This window comes from Seriola lalandi, unplaced genomic scaffold (genome assembly GCF_002814215.2).
Source record: "Seriola lalandi dorsalis isolate HSWRI2012SDOR001 ecotype SW California unplaced genomic scaffold, Sedor1 jcf7180002054561, whole genome shotgun sequence".
Lineage (NCBI taxonomy): Eukaryota > Metazoa > Chordata > Actinopteri > Carangiformes > Carangidae > Seriola > Seriola lalandi.
In genome coordinates this window covers 517336-540555 of record NW_019525114.1, presented here as the reverse complement: position 1 = coordinate 540555, position 23220 = coordinate 517336, and the positions used below count along the sequence as shown (strand labels likewise).

Genomic DNA, 23220 nt, shown 5'->3' with positions numbered 1-23220 from the left:
TTACAGATAGGGGGGGGGGGGGGGGGGGGGGGGGGGGTGTTACTCACCTGTTAAACGTCTGTGTCCATGTTCGAGCCCGACCGATATATCAGCCGATTTTATCTTTCTCAAGTTTATTTTTCAACCGTAAAAATGTTGCAACTAAGGATTATTCTTAATATCAATTAATCTGCTGTTTATTCTGTTTCATGTTTTTGATTGATCAATATATTGTTTCATCCATAAAATATCAGAAAATAGTGGAAAATGCTTGTTATAATTTCCCAGCACCCAAGCTGACGTGTTCAGATTCAGAGATTTAGAGATCAAAGGATGTCACATTGATTAACTGTTAAAATAGCTGCAGATTAATTGATCAACAATAAACTAAATTACTATTTTGACCAACCATTTTACCAGTGGTTGAATGTGCCTCTCCTTGCTGGTCAAAGCTCCAGACTCATGGGATCTCTATGTTCACGTTTATACTTTCCATCGGTATCAGTCGGGCTCCAGTTCACGTCAGTGTCAGTCTGATGGTTGAGACCAGTCCTCTTGTTTGTTGTGATGACCTCTGCTCCCAGTCTTTGTGCTCACCTGGAGACGACAGAAAACAAGAGGATTTCATAAAGCGTCAGACTGTCCGTTTTAAATCCACGTTAACAAGAAAGAAAGATATATTTATATATATTTTACACACCTGCTCAGACATTTATTTTTTATCAGGTTGTAGAAACTGAAATGTTGACAGCATTAAAGTGGAGGTGGATGTTGCTCTTTGTGCTCACGTTAAAGTGCACAGAGCAAGTAGAGATGAATAGTTTGGTAAATCAGCCTGGATTCTTGTTGATTATTTACTGTATATATTTTCTGTCTAAATGCTGTTTCAAAGCCTTCTCCATGTTGCCACCAACACATCTCTTGCGAGGACATACTAAATGAATTATTTTTGTAGTCAGATTCACATACTGTAGTCTATATGAGTCTAAAAGTACCAGCACTGTGCTACGTTCATGTCATACCAGAATTACCATAATTACTAGTTTCCTAGTTCACGTAAACATCCGAGTCGAAATGACTCTGATAATGAGTCTGGCGCCAAATTTCATGGGAAAATAAACAAAGATGAGGAAGCTTCATTTTATCCAATCTCCTTTGTTCAAGGTGATTAAACCTAAATTTAATGGACATAGTGTTTTAATGCTGTGTTGTTAATGTACAAGAATATTTTCAAATGCTACCATCCGTCCCAAATGACATGAATGCAGCATTGGTGTGTCGCTCCTCTTATTGGATGGATTGACATTAAATTTGGCACAAACACTCGTGGTTGTCAGAGGACGAATCCTAATGACTTTGGTGATCCTCAGTGTTTTCCTTCAGTTCACATTTTGGGTTGTGAGTGAAACGTCTCAACATCAACATCAACATGTCTCAACAACACACACTCATGTCCCCCCTGTTAATGAACTGTAACAGCCTTGAGGATGCATATAGTGCCATCATCAGGTCAAGATTTAATTCATCCAGTATTTTGGTTTATAATCAAATACCTGCAAAACGACATTCCAATCAGCCTCAGCTCACTTAGTTTGTCCAGGGCTAATTAGCAGATGTCAGCATGCCATCGATAGCATCTTCGCATGTTGAACGCTCTGCTCGTTGCTGAAATACAGAGGATGTGACCTCAGTGTCTTCAGTTGTATCTTGGGTCCTGTGTGGCTGATTGTGAGCCTCAGCAGTGATTTGTTTGTGAGCCAAAATAAAAAACTTCCTGTGCTTCCCTGTATGTGTGTGTGTGTGTGTTGGTTTGTGTGTTTGCTGTGTGTGTGTGTGTGTGTGTGTGTGTGTGCTGTTGTTGGTGTCAGCCGGGCTGCTGGGTGCTCGGTGAGGGTGTGATTCCTCAGTGTGTGTGTGTGTGTGTGTGTGTGTGTGTGTGTGTGTGTGTGTGTGTGTGTGTGTGTGTGGGTGGGTGTCACCTTCTCCCTCGTTCGCTCTCATCCTGTCTGTCTCTATCGAACATCCTCCTCCTGTTTGCTTCGATCTATGCAACAGAATCCTCCAGTTCGGCTCCAGTGGTTCATTTGGTTTCTCACTTTCTCTCCCTCTCACTCTGTCTCCGTCTTTATCTGCTTTTTATTTTTCAGTTCTTTCTACAAACAGAACCACGATACCTGTACATTGATGTATGTGAGTGTGTGTGTGTGTGTGTGTGTGTGTGTGTGTGTGTGTGCGTGTGTGTGCGCGTATGTACAACAGGTGCACACACACACATGTTGTTTTCTTTACTCTTTTGTAAGATATGATCATGTGGAATGCTTTGGTCTTAGTGTCATGTCGTTTGAACTTAAGCTGAACAAAAGATGATAATCAAGCAACTGAGTAAAAATTGTTACATAAGTATATATATATATAATATATAAATATATATAAATATATACAAATCTATATACATAAAATAAAGCCATTGGAATTTGAAATAAATATGTGTCAATTTGTGATTCTTTTAAAATATTATTTTTATATAGATTTTCGAATTTTTCACAATTTAAATTTATTCTCAAGACGTTTATTCTCAAGATCGATGTGGGATCTAAAATGTATCTTGATGACAAGTTGAGAAAGATGAATGGTTTTTACTCCCAGCACATTAAATGTTATTAAATATATTGTAGCTCTTTGAACTGAAAATGACAGAAACCTAATTTCTTTGGTAAAAAGTAAGAAAATGCAAGAAAATATTTACATACTGTATTTCCTCAAATAGTGACTGGACCTTTTTTTTCTTTTTTACCTAAACAGAAGGTCACAGGCCTTTATTTGAGCCAGTTCTTTATTTTTATTTATGTTTCTGTATAATTGGTCATATTTCAGTAAGAAGCCTCATTTTGATTCACTCCAGCCCTTTAAAAGTTCCTGCATGGTGTTAATACAAACTCAACACCTCCTGTAAATCTTTCAAATTAAAGTGGACAGAAACCTTCCATTTCTTAACAGGGCTTTTATTGTGAAACATTTGCAGGCAGACTGGATTAAAGGACGACAAAGTAAAGTGGATCAGCATGAATGAATCAGACCCTTTAAAGTGTAATCCAGAACATCAAAGTGTTGAAAAATCCATGATTATATTGTTGAATTTATTCAATTAAAGTGGTAGAAATGTACATTATGCTCAACTGGCATGTTTATCCGTCCTTGGTTTTTCCCCAGCCTGTATTTGGGGGCCCGCCTTTATTTGTTTGTATATCAACCACACCCCCGGCCATCACCGGAGTCCTGACTTTTAAATGACTCCTCCTCAAGACAAGGCAAGGCTAAAGGAATAAATAAATCGTCAACAAGTTTGTTGGTATCCCGACTGCAATAACCACTGCCGCCTCTAGGGGTCGCTGTCCAACAGTCTAACACACTGTGTGCTGCACGACAAACAGATACAGTGCCTTTGGTCTCCCTCCACATCTGCAGCTCCAGTTATGGTGAGACTTCCTCTTTCTCAGCAGCACTCAGCTGCTCGGTGCAATACTGCCACCATGTGGAGACAGGCGGCCTGACACCCGGAGGAGCTCCCGCTGCACAACACCAGATTTACAAATCATGGCCATGAGAGGAAAGACATTGTAAAGTAAGTGATAAAATTGTATTATGTTGTTTAAATAAACCAAATAGGTGACAAAAAATATTGACCTGATTCACGGTAATACAGGTATTATTGATCTTCCAAAGTGGAGTTTCTTTTTAGGAGCACAAGCTTTTGATTTTGGAATAATTATAGTGTAAATTTGCAGCCAATTCCTTTAAGATTCTACTTATTCCAACTTGAGTCGGATAACTCAGGACATTCTGGTTTTATGAGAGTGTTCAGCTGATTCTCAGCTCTCTCTGATGCTCTATTAGTGTCTCTTATGAACCTCAGATTTATGCTCTTCACAGGTTCAGTTTAGAAACTGAAGACTAAAATTAAGCACTTGTCAGCAACATTACAGTAACAATGGCTCTAAATGGAATTCAGCAAGCGTTGATTTTATCATTTACAACTGTAGTTTTGCTACTGGGACAAAATGTCAAAATGTTTGCTTCACTCTGTAATGTTAAACATGTGTATTACCAATTTTGTGAAAAGTTATTTTTTGTGTGTGTGGAAATCCTTGAGATCTCCAATAAAAATTCACAAACTGAAACATAAAGAAGACAACAAACTGGAAAGACATTAGAAGAGAAACATCCTCACCCTGAATTAAACATAATGCTTTAACTGACATGTTATTTATCCTGACCAATTAGAATTGAACAGTCAGTATAAAATATAAGATAAAAGGTTTGTGTTTCTGTGCTGCACACATTCAGGATCAACTCTGAACTTCACACACTTCCTCTGCAGCTCTCAGAGTCGTAACATTTTTTGATAAACTGCTTTTATTCTTGAGTTTGTGTGAGAAATGTTTCTTATATCCTTCAGTAGCAGTTTGATAAATAAAGACCCTGATTTCATCTGTAAAACACAACTTGAATATTAGTTGATGACTGTGACCAATCAGATCAGCCCTTGTTCTTCCCGCTGTGAGAAATATTTACTTCCATCTGCTGATTACTTGCTTCTCCTCCTCCTTTTCTTTCCTCTGTCCATCTCCATTTTCTCTGAATTTCTTCACACCACGATCATTTGCTCCTTAATGAACTAAATCACTTCTCCTCGCTTCATCTCTCTGCCCACGAGCCTCTGACGGTGGCCTGCATTTTTCACTGAGGGAAACTCATCCTGGAAGGTGTTGTCAAGACAACTGCGTTTCTAACGGTAACTGTGTTGGCACCTCGGCAACCAGAGACTCCGGTTTATTTGGGTTCATTAGTGTTGGGGGGGGGGGGGGGGGGGGGGTGGTGGTGGAGGGTGTAATGTCAAGACGCTGGAGAAGAGCTCCAGGCAACAAGATTCTTCACTGCAGACTGAGTGTGTTCAGAAAAGTTTAAACCTGAGCTGACAGACAGTTTGCTGACATACACTTCATCAGCACTGACTCATTCCTGTGTGTCTGCACCCTCAACATCAATAAACCCATTCCAACCCATTTTTCTAAATTCCTCTTTGTCAGATGGTTGAATCTCTCCAAGAGGAACGGGTCGGATTAGACCAGGAAATAGAAAAATGATAATCCCTCAATTGAATTTCATCCTCCTTTTCAAAACACCTGATTATGTAAAGAGTGTGTTAACCTCCTCCACCATCACACTGAGATGCAGGAGGCTTTTTGGGATTGTATTAACACAAATAACCTAGAAAATGTTTGATGTTTTCTCTCCGCAGACACAGAAATCACATGTCAGAGAGACGACGGTGCTGACGCTTGTTTCATTATCAAATCAAAGGCTGCACTTTGAATTCGTTGTGACTCTTGAGCTTGTGGGAGGTCTGAACAACCTGTGTGTGTGTGTGTGTGTGTGTGTGTGTGTGTGTGTGTGTGTGAGTGTGTGTGTGTGTGAGTGTGTCAAGGGGCTTTATAAAAGGTCTGGAGGTCGAACCTGAAGTCAGTTTAGTGTCTGATCATTGGAGGAGCTGCTGTCACCAACAGGGACCATGTAAGTACAGTCAGTTTATTTCATTTTACTTTTATTTTTGTTGTAACGTGTTTTCTTCTGTTTAAAGTTACTTTTGTAAATGTGATGATTTATGTTTAACTTGTCCGCCAGACATTCCTGTTAAGGTTAGAAAAGCATGATGCTTCAGTTCTGTGTGATGTATTTTATAATAGAAAAGTTTAAAACAGAACTTAACTAAAAATTTATTTATTTATTTATTTATTTATTTTGGTCGGATTGGAAAATTTTAATTTAAAAACGGAAAATTAAGGAAAATAAAATTAGAGAAGTTTCCATTTCTATCCATGTGATGGATTGACTAAAGGCTGGACGGAGGCGAACACACACACACGTGTTCATGTGTCTGTTGCAACATGTTTTTTCTCTTTGAACTGGTGTCAGGAATTGGATACGTCAGCTTGTTTGACTCTCACTTTTATTATTTTTACTATTGCTGATATTTGGGAGGTGTGCTCATCGGCTCCACTGTGACTTACGGTTATCCATAACACCATCAGACAAATAATATATAACACTTACAATAAATCCTGCATTAGTAAAAACATCCACAGACACATTCGGCTGTTGACCATGTCTGCAGGGCAGAGAGGTCATGTTGGTTTTATTGGGAATTTAAGGATTTTAGTGTTTAGTGTACAGTTTATATTCTACTGTGAAAAATTTACTTAAAGTTAGTATTTTTTTCAGCTGATACGTTTTGATTCAGTGAGAATTAATGAGGATTTTCTGCCCTTTATTCCGCACTAAAAAGTGAAATCTATGGAAGGGGTGTAATTATACACACATCACTTGCTAAGTGTAAGGCTATTTAAAAAGATGCATTGATGAAGCTTGTAACTTTATTTTTTGATTTAATGTTGATATTTGTTGCTGTTTTTTTTCATTATTTAATTTATTGTTGACAATCACTTTTACTCTGGAATTGGATGGTTAACCGCCTGTCATCACAGAGCCTGTTGGTGTGAATACTGTATGTGTATATGGGGATATTGTTAAGCATTTTGTAGAAGAAAAGTGGCATCTCACCATTGAGTTTTTCAGATCATGTCAGCAGTCAACAGTTCCTGTTTAGGAGCAGTTAATGCAGAATTTTATGTTTTGTATTCTGTAATTGAGTCAATAATCAAAGTCAGTGGTTCCCAACCTGAGGATCGACACCCACACAAGGGGTTGCAAGATAAATCTCTTATGGGTCGTAAGGAAAAAAATATTTATTTTCCTGACTACAAAATTTGCACTTTTCTTGTGAATTCATTTATGATTTCACTCATTCAAAATACAAAAGCAAAAGCAAATAGTATGATATATGCAACCGATACTGAGGAGTTGCAATTAGACATTTCTTCGTTTTAAAAGGTCACAAGCCAGAATGTCTGGGAACTAGTTGTCTAACTAATTTCCTTTAAATGACTTGTTTTGATGTGAGTTTCTTGGTTGTTTTGTTTCAGAAGATGCAGCTGTCCCACAGACCTGTGCAGTGGCTCGCGGTCATGCTTCTAGTCATCTTTGCAGCAGGCCAGTGTCAACAGAACGAGAGGTGAGACGACTGTTTCTGCCTTATTTCAACCATTTTATTATTTATTTATTTATATATATTATAAATTATAATATTATATCTATTAACTCAAAATACGTTCAGTGTTCACAGACATTCCAGCATGCACTGAAAAAATTTAATAATTAAAAAAACATAGTAGTAGGAAACTGTTTGGTGTAGATGATGTAGCGAAACACAGAGATACAGAATCACAGCAAAACAACAAAATGTCGACACAAAAAAATCTATTTCCTTTCCTGCAAAATTACAGGTAAAATTACAGGTTCACAAGATGTATTAGAGTGTCCATATTATCACAGCTCATGGTTCAGCAGGGAGGACATTTGGGGATTTGAGGGTCACCACTGAGCACTATAACAACATCAGAAACTGTTCTCACTGACTTATTTTTTCAGTGAAATGTTAAAGCAATGAAATCTGATTTCATTCTGTATGAGTAGATGTTTGAAATATGTCTGGTGCTGTTTTTAAAATTGCACAACTTAAAATTACTGACTGAAAGTTCCAAGGACAATTTTGATGTTTTTTTTTTACTTTAAATATCGGCACTTATAAATGTCTGACTCCTGACTGACTTATGAGGACGTGGACTGAGGATGTGCTGATTTTGACTGACAGATCCTTCATGCTCTTTCCTCCGTCTCCTCACAGCCGCCGAGCTGTGACTGAGCACCAGCTGATGCACGACCGCGGCCGAAACATCCAGAGTCTCAAGAGACTCATCTGGTTGTCCAGCGCCATCGAGGGTCTCCACACCGCCCAGACCCGCTCTGCTGCTTTCAATCCCACAAAGGTCCTGAACCTGGATTTGAACCCAGCGCTGGTCACTGCTGCTGGCAGCCCCCAGACCGCCCGGGTGCAGAGCCTCCTGAGAGACTTCTTTAACCCCTACCTGACTCAGCTGCCAGACAGAGAGCCCTAACACCACACTGATGCACAAAATTAAGCTAGCTTACAAAAATATAAAAAGTATTGATTGTGTCCATCGTTTGAACAATAAAAAAGATTTGTTGATTGGGCTCAAAAACAACATATTTATGAAAAAAAAAAACATATATACTGTATATATATATATTTATTTTATTTTTTTGTCTTAATGTTTAGTCACATTACTTTTACATCAAGGGCTGGGTGATAGAACCAAAAAATACAATTTATTTCAAGCTTGGGGACAATTCACAACTTTGATAAATTTGTTTTTCCAACAAAATACAGCGAGACCAAAACATGATTGCAACATCAAATCTTTAGGTCATGTGCTAAACTGTGGAAAACACTGTTGATCTTTTCCACAAAAACTAAAATTTGAATAGCTTGGATTAATTCTATGTACTATCCAGGCCTAATTATGTTTGCGTTATTTCTCATTATCTTCAGTTGAAGACAAATTCAAGCCTTTCCAGTTTCCAGTGCGATCTCCTCCAGCAAACTCTGCACAGGCAGCCAACAGACACACAGATGCACTGTGTTTTTTAATGGAGAAGTCCTTATTCTAACACCTTGTCATCACACTACAAGACTACCAACACTTTCATACACAGCTTACAGTCTATTTATCTACCCCCCACATCAGAAATGTGACCTCAAATAATTTCCAGTGCAGAGGAAGTAAATTCAACAGAAGGCTAATGTGACTTTAGTGACATCAGAAAAAGACTAACGGCTCTTACACACAGACTGCATGTCTTTGTTCAAACCTGTCTCAATATACTTTTAATGTGTGCTGCTCTGATACGTCTCGAGAGAAGCTTGATGCCTCTGAATTTCATGTTTTATCAGCATAATGAGGAAAACTTTTTAATTACTGAGTTTGCAAAACAATGTATTTAATTAGGGAGAGATTGTCAATTTATCTAAGTATTGAAAAAGTTTAAAGCACCCACAGGATGTTTTCACTTTTTAACATTTAACCGATCTTTCCCCAACCTTTTTTTGTTGTCTAAACTTAACCACACATGAGTCAGGATGAGTCAGACCACCTTCCTATGACTTATGTTCAGTACAACAAGAAGCACTTCCTGCTTTCACTTGAAAAAACATTGCCCCTGAACATAATCTAGACAGCAACTACATTTCCTTCAAACTGTATTTGGCAAATTAAAAATGTATTAATGTAATTTCAAAGACAATGAGTATCTTTATTGTGTCACCTCAACCCAGAGAGCCAGACAAAGCTCTGAAGAAAACACTCAGAATCACAGATGCTGTCCAGAAGACACAACAGAGAACTACAGTAGTAGTAGTACCATTGTACATCCATAGTACATCTTAGCTTAGATGCAAAAAATATGTTGTTTCAGGTGGCTGCAACTGTGTAATACGTAAGCAATAACATGATATAATGTTGACATAATATGAGTAACTCAGCCCGCTAAAAGCCTAATTTTTTATATCTTCAGCTGAACTCTACAAGTCATTTTTACAGTGTAAACTAATCACTTCACAGCCAGTATGGACACCACCAACGCCTCCTTTCATATATGGATATGTGAGTATTTGTACTAAGACAGAGTTGAAAAAATCCACACCTGTCCTTTAAAGGAGCTATTTACAAGTTTTGCTATTGTTAGGCTACACAGCCAACGTTAGCATTAACAGCTGTTTACTTACCAGTCTTGAGGAGAGCTTCAGCCATCATTGCGTTTACAATACAAGAAGTTATAATACATCTTGTGAGCAGCACTACTTCTGCAGGGTAACCGAGCTGGGGCTAGCTGGTTAGCATGCTAACTTCAGAAGACGAAAAGAAGTGATAGAAATAGAGGCAAAACAAGCCATAACATTGGCGTTGCGTTCCCCCAGTGGATACAACTCTTGGTGAGTAAAGGAATAAGGTTTGATGCTGAACCCGCAACTTTTCTTTTTGACTAGTAAGTAAACAGCTGTCAATGCTAACATTGGCTATGTACCAATAGCAAAACTTACAAATCGCTTCTTTAAAGCTGCAGCTGCCACAACCAGGCGGACTGATGCAGTTGTGTGTACGAGGCAAATATAAAGAGGAAAATAATACACAGTTTAAATCCTTTAGATCTTTGTATTTGTGTGTGTATTTAACATTTTGTATCATCACCATAGGGTCTTATGCAACTTAACACAACTTTTTGCATGTCTAAAAATATGCATGTTTATTATTCTGTTCTTGGCTGTTGTTAAAACGCTGCTTAGTGTGTGATAATATTCATAAGTAAGAGTCTACATACTTGTTACAGCTGTTTCTTCAGTACAGCTCATTTGTTATCAGAACCTAAAAAGATCTTAAGACTACTGTACTACTTGTAATCATTAGTGACTGAACTGTGTTTACTCCTCTCCTAGAATTGAATGTAGTGCAGTCTGAACTTACAGACTGAATGACCCACAATGTATGGGATGACATTTATGAATTTCATGTGTTTGATTAATTCTCTTTGTGCATGCAAGAGACGTGTGGTTGTATAACAATGATTGAATGCCTGCAGTTTTATCTTATGAAAATTTATATTAAACTTTGTGGATGCATGGATGTGGTCTGTGTTTGTGCATCAACTTTCTGCTTAAATTTTGTAACTGACTGACCCGAAAAGCCTAAAAGCTCTTGCTGGTCCATGCAAAAATGTTTCTGCCTTGTTTGGTTATTCTTTAATAATTCTGATTTGAAGTCTTTATTAGTTTTGATAGTAGCCATTTGATCATTGATAGTTCTCCTGGTCCCTCAACTCAACCTGCATTCTCAAGAAAGTTCAGCAAAAACAATTCTTTATGAGGAGGTTGAGTTGGGGTTTGAGTCCTATATCACTTTTTGACTTTGTTAACTTATTATTTTCAGTTTATTCTACTACTTGGTTAGGTTTAGGCACCAAAAGTACCTGGTTGGGTTGCCTTTCTGCCAGAAACCCAGGTGGCCAGGTGGAGTATGTCTGCCTGATCTGCTTGCCTGTAAAACTGAACTCAGGGCAAAAGGTCTATTTTCAAACGAAAGAGCCTCGCGAGACTTCCGTGACGGCTAACGTTAACTAGCTTGCTGTGTTAACCACAGTGACACCGGTCGTGGTGATCCACCTACAGCTGCAAACGTGTCTTCGGTACTCTAATTCATAACGGGTAAATCAAAAACTAACCACGCACAGAGAAGTGCTGTCTGTCAGCTTGAAGCGCCGTCACCTCCCCTCGGACTGTCCGCGGCTCTCGTCCTTTAATCGGCCAGGTCAGTCGGTGTTACATCCGTCAGTTCTTTGGGTTAGCTAGTCAGGCTAGCTTGGGCTAGCGCGCAGGGAGGTGTCAGTAGTACAGTCTGATTTAATTGAGTGGTGTAGGTGATATTTTCAACAATATAAGTATGAAGAGATGAGGATAAGCCAACAGAACAAGTTACAACCAGCCCAGCTCATGTTCATCTTCAACACTAGCAATACTAATGTGAAGATAGCCAACAGCAAGTATGCTAGGCAGCATTAGCAAACCGCCGAGGGAGGTCGATTGAGGCTTCTCCGTAGTTCATGTGTCGCTGACAGTCACAAGAAATAGTTGAGTAACATAAATACGGTGCGTCAATTGGATGTTTCACGCCGTCTTTGATTTGAACAGGGTTAAGAGGTCGCTGGTTATTGAACCCTGGTAAAGGCATGTCCGCAGATAATGATGTGCAACATGTCAGAGATGTGCGGTAGTTTGAGCAGACATTTCCTTGTACCACACTGCTCATGTACTCATGTAATCAACAACACTAACATCGACACGTGTGACAGTTCAAGGTGGGTTCTGGCCATTTTGGTGCGTCAGAGACAGGCTTTCATGCATCTGAGTATCTGTAGGTCTGTAGGACTCTTAAAAAGCATTGAATTTCATTTACAAAGTTGTTAGACCATAGACGGTAATGCTAGTTATGTTTTTTTTATATGATTGCTGGCTGTGGGGTGATGTTATACATCTATACATTTAAAGGTTTGACTGTTTGAGCAGTCAGTCCATTTTAGGGGAATTTCAGTCAGTACCATCAGACCTGTCAAACACTGGTACCACTGGTAGCTACAGCACTTAAGAAGTCCATCTTGTAATGGGCAACTGCCAATTTTAGCAAAAAACTTAAATTAACTTTAGTGAGTCTTACATTTTTCATAGGCTAATCTATCCGTATCCAGGTTGCTTTAATGTAATTAATGGATTATTAGTAATTATTGTTACAGTAATGGCAAGCCTAAAAATGTGATATGACAATAAATACCATATAGTTTCTGGTGGTTTTCTGTTGTACTTTAATATTTTTGACAATATAAATGTGAACCAAATATTAAATTGCATTTTCGGTGGTCTTAAAAAGTATTAAATTTAATTTGCTGAACCCTGCACACACCCTGCAGCTGGTGGCCCTGTTAAGAGTCTTAACCTGATTATAATCTCTAGATATGACATGGCACATAAGTAATCTAGTTATTCATCTTTTTCAGGAGCATCTTTGACTCTTCCACATCCCACACAGCATCTGTTATCGCTGTCTTGAGGTGTAACTATTATCAGTTTTATGATCCAATGTTTTTATTGTATTTATATTATACAGCCTACAATTTACCGTCAGCATAAGGTTTAGAGAGGATGTAGACAGGCACTCCTCAACCTCAGTATTAGCAAAACACTGAGCAGCCAGCAGCATGTGTGTGTGGAGCAGGTGTGGTTCACCTGCAATACTGGCTTTATAGCTTAAAAATATCTGACAAACCTGCTAAAGCAGAGAAGAAAACTGTTTTACCAACAATAACAAACTCAGTACGTAATGTGGCGAAACTCCCCTTATGATATTAATGATATATTTCACATTTTTAATAATATGGTATAAATCACTGACAGGGGTTATTCCAATATAATCATGACATTCAAAAGTGGTGTTTATTGATATATAAACTATTATTGAACATTTAAATGAGAAATGTATTCATTGATAACAGCTGCCCAGTTGTTTAGATATGGTTAAAATTAAAGGATTTCTGGTATATCAGCTCTGACAGAGTTTTCTGACATTGTATAGACCTTAAGATTAGTTGATAAATTGAGAAAATACAGATTCATATAGTATAATATAGATTTAGGTCAGATTAATCAATGTTGAAAATAGTCATTAGTTGCAGCTTAGTAAAATGCTTAATGGGTTATGTGAAGCTGTATTATATATTGTGATATTTTCACAGGATAGCATTGTAATATTGATCTCTTGTTTTTGTCCAGCCTCATCCAGCCCCACTGTGGATCTTTAGCCCCTCCGTCAGGACAGTGGCAGAGGCAGAGCCAGAGCCATCGGGGACCAGACCAGCAGGCAGCAGGGCTCCATGAGCACGACGGGGCAGCAGCAAGGGGGGGGCCTGCGCTCTCGCCGAGGCCTTGGCCGGGACAAGGACCCTGGGCAGGGCATGGGCATGGAGGCGGCCTGCTGGCTTGCCCCCGGAGTGCTGCGCAGGCTGATTGAGCTGCCTTCACCCCCCCTGTCCCGACACCAGCTCAAGAGACTGGAGGAGCACAGGTAATTCTATGTAGCCCTGTGGTGTAGCAGTGGTATGTTCGGAGCAAACTATAGAGTAATGTCAGAGACTGAGGACTATCAGCCATACTGTTGACAGCACTGTTCCATAGCTGCTAGTGCTAGCGTTAGCTCCAGACTGACAATCAAATCCAGTGACCAGTTTCAAATGATGATGTGATTAAAAATTTAACAGGAGATTCTGTCATTTACACTCAACAACTGCATAGCTATCCGGTATCTGTCTGAAAGTGATGTGAAGTGATCAACTAAATCATTTATGTAGAAAAAGACTGGCTAATCTGTTTGTCTCTTTTGAACAGCACAAAGACACAGCCCTCTCCCGCTCACCGAAATTACACAAAGCACTATTGTTCTTTAACAAAACCGCCATTGGCTGAGTGTAAATGTAGTAAATTTAATCTGTTTTTGTTGCAGCTGACAAAATCAGTGTCTGACATCTTAAATTGTCACTTGGTACAGCTCTTTAAGACACTCGTTATTTGTATTTAGTTAGAATAAAAAAATCGTTCTTTTACATCACAGTTTCAATTTAAAAACCAATAATTGTTCAGTCTTAAAAGAAGCCAATAAACAGTCATATTATCACCCTGGCTAGTTACGATGACAGGTCTCACTCTTTCTGGCCCTTCCTGGGTGGGAACTCACCTGGCTGTTGTCCATCCCTGCAGGTACAGCAGTGCTGGACGCTCCCTTCTGGAGCCCCTGATGCAGCGTTACTGGGAATGGTTGGTGGGACGAGTCCCTTCCTGGATTGCCCCAAACCTCATCACCATCATCGGCCTCGCCACCAATGTCTTCACCACCCTTGTGCTCGTCTACTACTGCCCGACTGCCACTGAACAGGTGAGTCATCATTGTCAAACAACCTAGAAAATGCTAGAAGTCACATTCGGGTTATTACTGTTTTCATACATTAATTAACCCTAGTTGCTTCTTTGCTATTTTTTTTATTTGTATTATTATTAAACTAGTGTCAATATAGCTCAGTTGCTGCAGATGTTTCACATTAAAAGATTACCATGAAAGGGAGAGATTATGCTCGGAGCCACTGGAAGAATTTTAGAATTAATTCATGAATGAAAACAGTGTTAGTGTTAAAAAGAGAAAGCGTTATCAGCAGAGTGGCGGGTACAACATGACTCTGTTGTTGTACTGACTGAATTAGCGCTGTGGAAAGAGAATCTGAAATAAAAGCCTGGTTGTAATATGAGCGTGTTTCAAATAAAGGCTTGTTTCAACCTGCTGTTGAGATTTTATTTAGGGACCAGCTAAAATGTGAAGTTCAGCCAAACCAAAATATTTATTTTCTCATGTACTAGTACTGGTGTCTATCCATGTAGATAGTTTTATTTAATCTGTTGAGTTTCTGAGGTGTCCCAAAAGTTGAAGTGCTCAAAATGTTGAAAACATTAGACACAACATCCTGGATGTTCTGGATAATCCACCCAAAATGAATGAATTTATCCAGTTGTGTCGGCTGTGATTAGAATACACAGGATTTCTGAGGTCTGCTCAGGCCAGTGTGTTGGTCTGAGCAGACAGATATACAAGAGAACAGAATCCTTTCACATCACTGAGGGTGTCACTGCTTTCACAGCATACCAGTATCAGTATACAGTATGTGCCCGGTAGCCATTTCTGGACATATTTTATAATGGGGGTGAAATCAGTTGCCAAACATTTCCTAGTCTCAGATTCTCACATGTGAAGATTTGATTTCTTTGTCATATCATAGTAAACTCAATATCCTTTGGGTTTTAATTGTAGGTTGACTAAAGCAAATTATATGAAGACATTTTTCACATTTTACAAACAGAACAATTAATGAGGAAAATAATTAGCATTTGTTTCAGCCATAGATTATATGGATGAATCAGTTTTGGGAAACAGACCTCTGACACAACAATGACAAAAGACCCCGTCTTTTGCCATAAACTGTGTCTATGTGGGTTTAAAGGCAGAGTCACCCCAGCTCCATATGAATGTGTGTGTGTTGTTTCAGGCTCCCCTCTGGGCGTACCTGTTGTGTGCGGTGGGTCTGTTTGTCTACCAGTCATTGGACGCCATTGACGGGAAGCAGGCCAGACGCACCAATAGCAGCTCTCCGCTGGGTGAGCTGTTTGACCACGGCTGCGACTCCCTCTCCACCGGTTAGTTGGTTTCCTGTTTAACTCCACTGTATCTCAGTCAATCTGAAGCTCTGTTAAAACAGCCTGTGTTGTTGAAATTGTCTTTGTAGTGTTTGTGGTGTTGGGAACCAGTATAGCAGTGCAACTGGGCACCAACCCGGACTGGATGTTCTTCTGCTGCTTCGCTGGGATGTTTATGTTCTACTGTGCCCACTGGCAAACATACGTGTCAGGAACACTGCGGTTTGGCATGTGAGTCAACCAAAGCTGCTTGATTTTCTGTTTCTGATTTGCTTTTGTTTAAAAGTAAGAAGATCATTTCCAGCCATTTATCTTTTCAGTACTCATACATCTCATTATTACAGTGTGTCCTTAGTGGGTGGGAGGATGGTTATTTTATAAATTCCACCAATACAGTACCTGTTTCAGCCAAAATAATACTCTTTCATACCTCATTTAGCTGAGTACAAACATATACTCAAACAAACAATTAACTTGGTCAATATACATATTAATTGCATCAGTATTTAATGTATTTAATGTTGTCCGAGGACAAAAACATGTAGAACAACTTATAACTAAATAAAACAAACAGAATAGTGACAGGAAATAACTGATCATGGAATAAACAAACAAGACTAAGACTTTTAATTTACCTCTAGGTAACTCCTGGATTCATGTATTCATGTGGGATTGTTCTTGTAGTCAGCCCAGGTGCATTTATCAGACGAGGTTCAGCAGCATCACAGCTGCCAAGTGTTCACATCTCAGTTCCTCTTCCTCTGTTTTCGTTGTGGTGTTTTCTTGTTGCTCTAATTCTATATTACTGAGTTTTATTTCCTTCCATTCGGGTTCTGTAAAACCAAGAATTCTTCCTAAAAGAGTATTATTACATGTACTCAGAGGAGACTCACTGAGTGTGATGTAATGTTGATTAAATATTGTGTCCATTCATTTTTTTTTTTTTTTATGGGTCGAGAGTTCAGAAAAAAATCTACATGTAAGCTTCATGGTGATTAGCGGAAAAACCAACTAACCTCAACACTATTTTCTTTATATTTGGCTTTTCTTCATTTGTTTGTCTCCGTCACTTGTACTTGAAACTTGGCCTTGGACACCTGCTTTTATTGAGAATTTCTGTTTGTGGTGCATCAATATTACATTGAAACATGGACTTAAATATCTATCTATTTACATTTAGATAGGTAGAATGGTTGTAATACACTGTACATTAGTCAGGTGCATATAGAGCCACACAAACTTTGAAAGATCAGATTAATCTGATATATAACAGATGTAATACACAATGTAATAAAAGTCCATAGCACTAAAGTATTTATTGAAAAGTGGATAAACGAGTTGGATTTTATTGTAAGTCAGCTGGCCAGTTATACTGGTTAGCTGTGCAGTTGAGCTGCAGTAAATGTGGATGTATCTGTGTATAGATTTGACATAACAGAGGTGCAGATCTGTCTAGCAGGATTACAGATGCTCACAGCCACTGTGGGTCCATGCCTGTGGAACATGATGGTAAACCTCCTGGCTGCTGCTGCATGGCTCACTGCTGTCTGCTTCCACACTGACTGCTGACCTCCAAGGAGGCACATGTAGAATTTAAATTCAGCCCGTTCTGATGAAAGGTGCAGTCAGTAAATTACAGCTCTTCACTAACATCAGCTGAAGGAAATTAACAGTTTGCAAACTGTGTGAATATCTTCCAAACATACCAGTGTTATTTAAATTCTGAGCTGGGTTTTGACTTTATTTGACTTAACTAAATTAGACTCAGACAAATTACATGTCACTGAGTACAGACTGACACAGGCGACATCCTTCCTAATGTTAGAATATTAATATTCATATATACATACATATATTTAATCTTTGCATTTCATTTCTAGCACTGCTAAGACAGGACACGATGAGAGACACGCTGGATGTTATACTGTATCACCTAGTAAGATTGCCCCACTATCAAGACAGCATGACTTGCAGCTTTTTCTCTTTTTTATATTTGGATTTTGGACTGTTGGTCAGACATAACAGGACATTTGAAGACTTTGACGGGCATATCTTAATATTTTTTAGAGATTATACAATCAGTCATAATTATTTTATTAGAAAATTAACTAATAGTGACAATATTTGTTTCTTGCAGCCTTAGTAAACACACATACCCAGAGACTGTTTCTGTTCAAAAAGCTTAAAGGAATAGTTCACCATTACTTACAGGATGAGGTTAGCCTAGCTTAGCATAGAGACTTGAAGCAGGGGGAGACAGCTTGCCTGGCTCTGTCCAGCGTTTAGATATCAATATCAACGAATCTAAAGCTCACTAATCACCACATTGTATCTCATTTATTTAATTTGTGAAATACCTTGTAGTTTCACGGAGAGTTATGTGCTTGAGCTATTTCTTAGCGCTCAGCAGTCATTGAGGGAACAGAGGAGTGACTGAGTCAACCACACTTGAAACTTCACACCTAACACTTGAAACTCTGTGCTGTTAAATCATCACCTTTTTGTTGAAAGAGCCAGTGAAATTACTGATTGCATCTCTAACGTAGCTGCTTTCTGGTTGAATCTTGAACCTCAAAATTAACCCTGTGTTGTGCAGAGAAACACAACAGTGTCGCATCAGCTCCATGTCGTGCAGTGTTTTGTGGAAGAAGGCTGTAGGATGACTGTGTGCTGGTAGATGTCACTAATCCTCACTATAAAACTTTCTGCTTTCTCCTCCCACTCAGCATTGATGTGACTGAGGTGCAAATCTTCATTATAATCATGTATTTGCTGGCCGCCGTGGGAGGATCTGCTTTGTGGCAGTCACTGGTAATTGTGATCGCTTCTAATTCCTATATACTGAGATTAAAGAGAATGATGCCATAATTATGTAATAATGTGTATGTTAGTAATGCTAATATAATTATGATACTGCTCCAATATTTTAGTTTTGACTGTTTTACTGTAATTCTTATCAGAAATACACTCTGACCGCTTTTGACATTCTCTAACATTACTCATGATGCTTTCATTGTCAATATAAAGGTGAATGTACTCACAAATTACAAAAAAGAGCTGGAAAATTACTGTATGATCGGGACATATCTTGATGTAAATCTCTGTGTTGAATTATCGTCCCTTAATTTTTCTGTTTTAATGTCTCAATTCACAGATTCCGATCCTAAATATCCAGATGAAAATGGTTCCTGCCATCTGCACTTTTTTAGGAGCCATCTTCTCCTGCACCAATTACTTCAGAGTTATTTTTACAGGAGGTGTGGGCAAAAACGGATCCACAATAGCAGTAAGTCTGGAAACCTCAGATTTCTTTCCTGTTAGCATGTAGTGATTTCGTCAGAGCTGTGGGTTTTGATAAATTGGTGGATTGTGTCAACTGAAACGTAAGGAAGAAAAGCCTGTTTAGGGCGCATGTTACTGCCTGTTTATGACTGTTAAAGCAATTCAGCAAATGTTCCCAAGGCTCAGTGATCAGTTAAATGTGAGAGAAAAAGAGAAAAAGAAATCACCTTTTGTAACCCTGTTGTTTTTTTGTTGTTGTCTCCGCCCTCAGGGAACCAGCGTCCTCTCTCCAGTCTTACATATTGGTTCAGTTATAATTTTGGCGGTGATGATATACAAGAAGTCTGCTGTCCAGCTCTTTGAGAAACATCCGTGTCTTTATATCCTGGCATTCGGCTTTGTCTCAGCCAAAATCACCAATAAATTAGTTGTAAGTCAAACACACCTTTTTTATGAGTGGGAGGTCAAACATGATGCTGTGGTTGCAGAAACAAATGTTGTTGAATCAGTTGTCTTAACGGACCACAATTAAACTAATAAACCTTTCTTACATTATAACACAAGAGTTCTTGGTGGAGGATTTAGACTTTTGGATAACTGTTGTTTATACCATAGAAAATATGAGGCTGTTGACAGTTGGCACCAAGCTGGTGGAGAAAAACAGAAATTAGACTGTTTGTTTTCTTCATTCTTGTTTTCATCTTTACTTTCAGTTAGCATTTGGAAGTCCATGTAAAACTTGGCCAAGGCATGTTGAGGTCATAGTGCAGACAATTATACAAATACTAATGAAACCATCTTCTCCGTCTTTTGACCATTCAAACCGTGAGACAGAAAGTTAGCTTCTACAACTTATGTGTAAAACTCAAGATTAATGTCCCATCAGAGAACTTTATTTCCTGATTTCCACTTGAAGGTTTGCAAAGATTTCAGTGTCGTGTTCGATGCTGACTGTGTGTCGTGTGTCTGTCTGTATGTCCACAGGTAGCGCATATGACAAAAAGTGAGATGCATCTTCACGATTTAGCCTTCCTGGGACCGGGACTACTGTTCCTGGATCAGTATTTCAATAGTTTTATTGACGAGTACCTGGTGCTGTGGATTGCATTGGTAAGTACATACGTGATGCTAGCTTTGGATAAATGTTTTCAGTAATGGTTAAGTGTACTCAGTAAAGGTCGGTTAGGTTATTTTTAATGAGTGATACAGATATTTACTCTGTCATGGTTATATTTTCTTTATGATGGATGCTTGTCTGTGTTGTATGGAAAGTCAAATCTGCCATGAAAAGAAAAGAAAATAATACTTGAAATAGAAGGAATGACAAAAATAAAAATACTCATGGTGCATCAAAACTGAGATACTAAGTCAAATTATGAGTAACTTCATCAAAAGTATTGCGTATTACATACTGAGTCAAAAGTATGATATACAGATATAAAGAGTTTTGATTATGACATATTAAGGAAAGGAAAGTCAAAATAATGAGATCATGTGTTTTCCTTTCCTAGCATTAATGTGTTTCCACAATGTGGAGAGCTTCTGATTTCCTGCTCGAAAAGAGTGACGGTGTTTCTCTTTCTCCTGCAGATCATTTCCTTCTTTGACTTGGTGCGTTACTGTGTCAGTGTTTGCAACCAGATTGCCTGCCATCTTCACATTTTTGTTTTCAAAATCAAGCCTTGTTCAGTCCTCAGTTCAGCTCCTCACTGAGGACATGCCGGCCATTACTGACTCTGTCCCTTCCTGTTAGTCGCACTCATCTTTTCTTCCCTCTGTTTTCCACGTAGAGATGCAGGGGATGACGTGGTGTAAAGTATGTGCTTCTGCCAACTGAATGTGAGGACAAATAATATATATTAAGATACTGGAGTATTACTGTCATTGTTTTCTTTTTCACCAGTGCAGAATTGAATTTGTACCAGTTTCATCTTCTGCCCCAGTAACAATAATTCTTCTGACAAACTCATGGTTACACAGAGCAAATATTTCAGGAGAGTACAGGTGCTACTCGGTGTGGTCAAGGAGAGAAACTTAAGTTTGTTTTAACTGTTTGTGTGCAAGAAAATGTATAGGAAATGAATCAAAATCTTTGCTTTTCATGATTATAATTTTTGTAATATTTGCATAACTTTACCTTTTGCTATTGTAAATATCAAACTGTTACGATGTCTGTGCTTCTTCTCTTTTAATTTAAAAATCCTGCTTTGACACATTTATAAAGCCTTCCTTCATGTATATGATTTTAAAGGAACGACATCTCCTGCACATTACGCAAAAAAACTGTGCAACTGTTTTACGTCAGCAAAAATGCGGTTTTGGAGGAAACTTAATACCAGCTTTGTTACATTTTTCTTTGACATATCAGAATACTCTTCAAACTTCATGATATTTACTGTCAGTGTTTTTCATTTGGTTTGTCAACTGTAACCACTTGGTTATGTGGGACTTTGGACTGTGATTCACGTCTGGGGAGGGATTTTGTGTTTATTATCATATGGAATATTATTTACTTAAATATTAATGGTGGTTTGGTTAATGCTTCATGGTGTAAGTCTTCCTCTATGCATCATTGTTTTTGTTGTAAGTAAAAATAGACACACTGTGCACATGTAAGAAAAATATATTAGTCAAGATCCACTTACGAGCATTCAGAGCTTTGCAAATGTGGACAAAAGGGGTAAATGGACCTTTGAGGTCACAAGTTAATTTTTATGTTTAGATTTTCTCACATTTTTCAGTTGATAAGAACAAAGATGGAGACATTTTAAAGTAGCTCCTTTGACTCAGTACTCATTTCAACTTTAACTTTGTTGTTGTGTTACATACCACTCCACTGTCACTCCTTTTTTCACTCCTTTCCCTTACCTCAACCTGGTATCATTGTTGTATGTTTTCATTATAGTTAACAAATCCCATGAAAAGACCCAAACTAACAATGTATTGGTTCCTGTCTCAGTACTTTCTGACTTCCCTACACTGTCTGTGGCTCTCAGCTCCAGGACAACGGGCTCTTACTGAAGCAAAATCTTTAAAAATTCCTCACAAATGTATACTCTTTTTTTTTTTTTTTAAAGGCTCAGCAATTTACGGAAAAAGTTGGTCACTGAGATTTTTAGTAAATGTTGATCAAAAAGGGGGAAGTGGTTCATTTGTATGAGAATATTTTCAGCAGCGGATCATGTGTTCATGGTAATGAAGGAACATGTCACCAAGTGCATCAGTGTGTCTCACTGATGTGTATTTAATCATTTTTGGACAACAGTGGAGCTCTATGGCACAGAGAAATAAAATGGATCAGGCTTTGGATACACGGACAATACTTGGTAATATTTTATTTTACAAGTCCTGTGTTTTCCAGCCAATTTTATGGAAACTTTTCTCATAACTTCCCCAAAATTAGCTGGTATTTAGATGAGAAATGATGAGGAAGTTTCCAGGTAATTAACTGGAAAATAAGGGAGTCATTAAAGAAAGCATTACAGGATCGGTTCATGGCTGGTTGTAGTCTCTTCATGGGATTTTTACTGTCAATAAGAAAAATACAGAATGTGACCAGAGTCATCCTTAAGACTGAACAACCACCTCCTGCCATTACGGTTATTTATGTGAACATCACGCTCCTTCCTGTGTTGTCTGTGGATGATTCTGCTTAACTGAACCACTGTTTTTAAAATGTATTCATTATTAACACAAATTAAGTTTCCCCCCCTAAACCACACCTGCTGAAGCAGAACAGGTGTATGTGGATTGAATGTGTTGGAGATGAGGTCACATGAAGACATCACAGTTTTTAAGATGGTGACTGATGAGAATCAGATCAAACTTTGTCCCTGACAGTTAATAAAAACCTGTTTATTTGACGTGTGGCTGCTGCTCGTTCTGCCTCCACATCTACCACCATCATCATCTGATACTGTTGCTGCACCTCACACTGAGTGTGTGTGTGTGTGTGTGTGTGTGTGTGTTGTTTCTGCTTCTGAGGAAAACCTGTAGTGATGTTCTGTATTCATGTGTAGAATCTTAAAGAGCAGAGATTAGTTTCCTGCTTTTACATGTTGTGCCTGTTCTATTTATATTTCATTGAACAGTTCCATCCACAGATCGAGAACTAAACCTCTATGGGTTGTTTAAAATGTTAAAGAAGA

The 23220-nt window shown here is 38.5% G+C and overlaps 2 protein-coding genes across 5 annotated transcripts; both read left to right on the top strand.

The window, feature by feature from the left end:
• Nucleotides 1-7019: 7019 nt before the first annotated feature.
• Nucleotides 7020-10631, top strand: pth4 (parathyroid hormone 4). The gene is made up of 2 exons (XM_023416107.2): nucleotides 7020-7108; nucleotides 7781-10631. Exons 1-2 carry the CDS (start codon nucleotides 7023-7025, stop codon nucleotides 8049-8051), a joined length of 357 nt encoding a protein of 118 aa, XP_023271875.1. The 5' UTR covers nucleotides 7020-7022; the 3' UTR covers nucleotides 8052-10631.
• Nucleotides 10632-11131: 500 nt separating this feature from the next.
• Nucleotides 11132-22935, top strand: cept1b (choline/ethanolamine phosphotransferase 1b). 4 transcript variants are annotated; one of them, XM_023416150.2, is made up of 11 exons: nucleotides 11132-11315; nucleotides 12556-12609; nucleotides 13328-13619; nucleotides 14309-14483; nucleotides 15643-15790; nucleotides 15880-16021; nucleotides 18517-18601; nucleotides 18945-19076; nucleotides 19344-19502; nucleotides 20057-20182; nucleotides 20663-22935. In XM_023416150.2, the coding sequence occupies exons 3-11, from the start codon at nucleotides 13429-13431 to the stop codon at nucleotides 20783-20785; spliced, it is 1281 nt and encodes a 426-aa protein (XP_023271918.1). In that variant the 5' UTR covers nucleotides 11132-11315; nucleotides 12556-12609; nucleotides 13328-13428; the 3' UTR covers nucleotides 20786-22935. The 4 variants fall into 4 exon arrangements, with proteins under 4 accessions (XP_023271918.1, XP_023271917.1, XP_023271923.1 ...); XM_023416149.2 differs by lacking the exon at nucleotides 12556-12609; XM_023416155.2 differs by lacking the exons at nucleotides 12556-12609; nucleotides 18517-18601 and adding an exon at nucleotides 17215-17299.
• Nucleotides 22936-23220: the final 285 nt, after the last annotated feature.

What these genes read in the sequence shown, in the direction of transcription:
- pth4 (XM_023416107.2), top strand. Translation starts at nt 7,023, where the DNA reads ATGCAGCTGTCCCACAGACCTGTGCAGTGGCTCGCGGTCATGCTTCTA. An exon ending in CAGTGTCAACAGAACGAGAG is followed by an intron (nt 7,109 to 7,780) that starts GTGAGACGACTG and finishes GTCTCCTCACAG; the next exon opens with CCGCCGAGCTGTGACTGAGC.
- cept1b (XM_023416149.2), top strand. Translation starts at nt 13,429, where the DNA reads ATGAGCACGACGGGGCAGCAGCAAGGGGGGGGCCTGCGCTCTCGCCGA. An exon ending in AAATCACCAATAAATTAGTT is followed by an intron (nt 19,503 to 20,056) that starts GTAAGTCAAACA and finishes GTATGTCCACAG; the next exon opens with GTAGCGCATATGACAAAAAG. An exon ending in TGGTGCTGTGGATTGCATTG is followed by an intron (nt 20,183 to 20,662) that starts GTAAGTACATAC and finishes TTTCTCCTGCAG; the next exon opens with ATCATTTCCTTCTTTGACTT.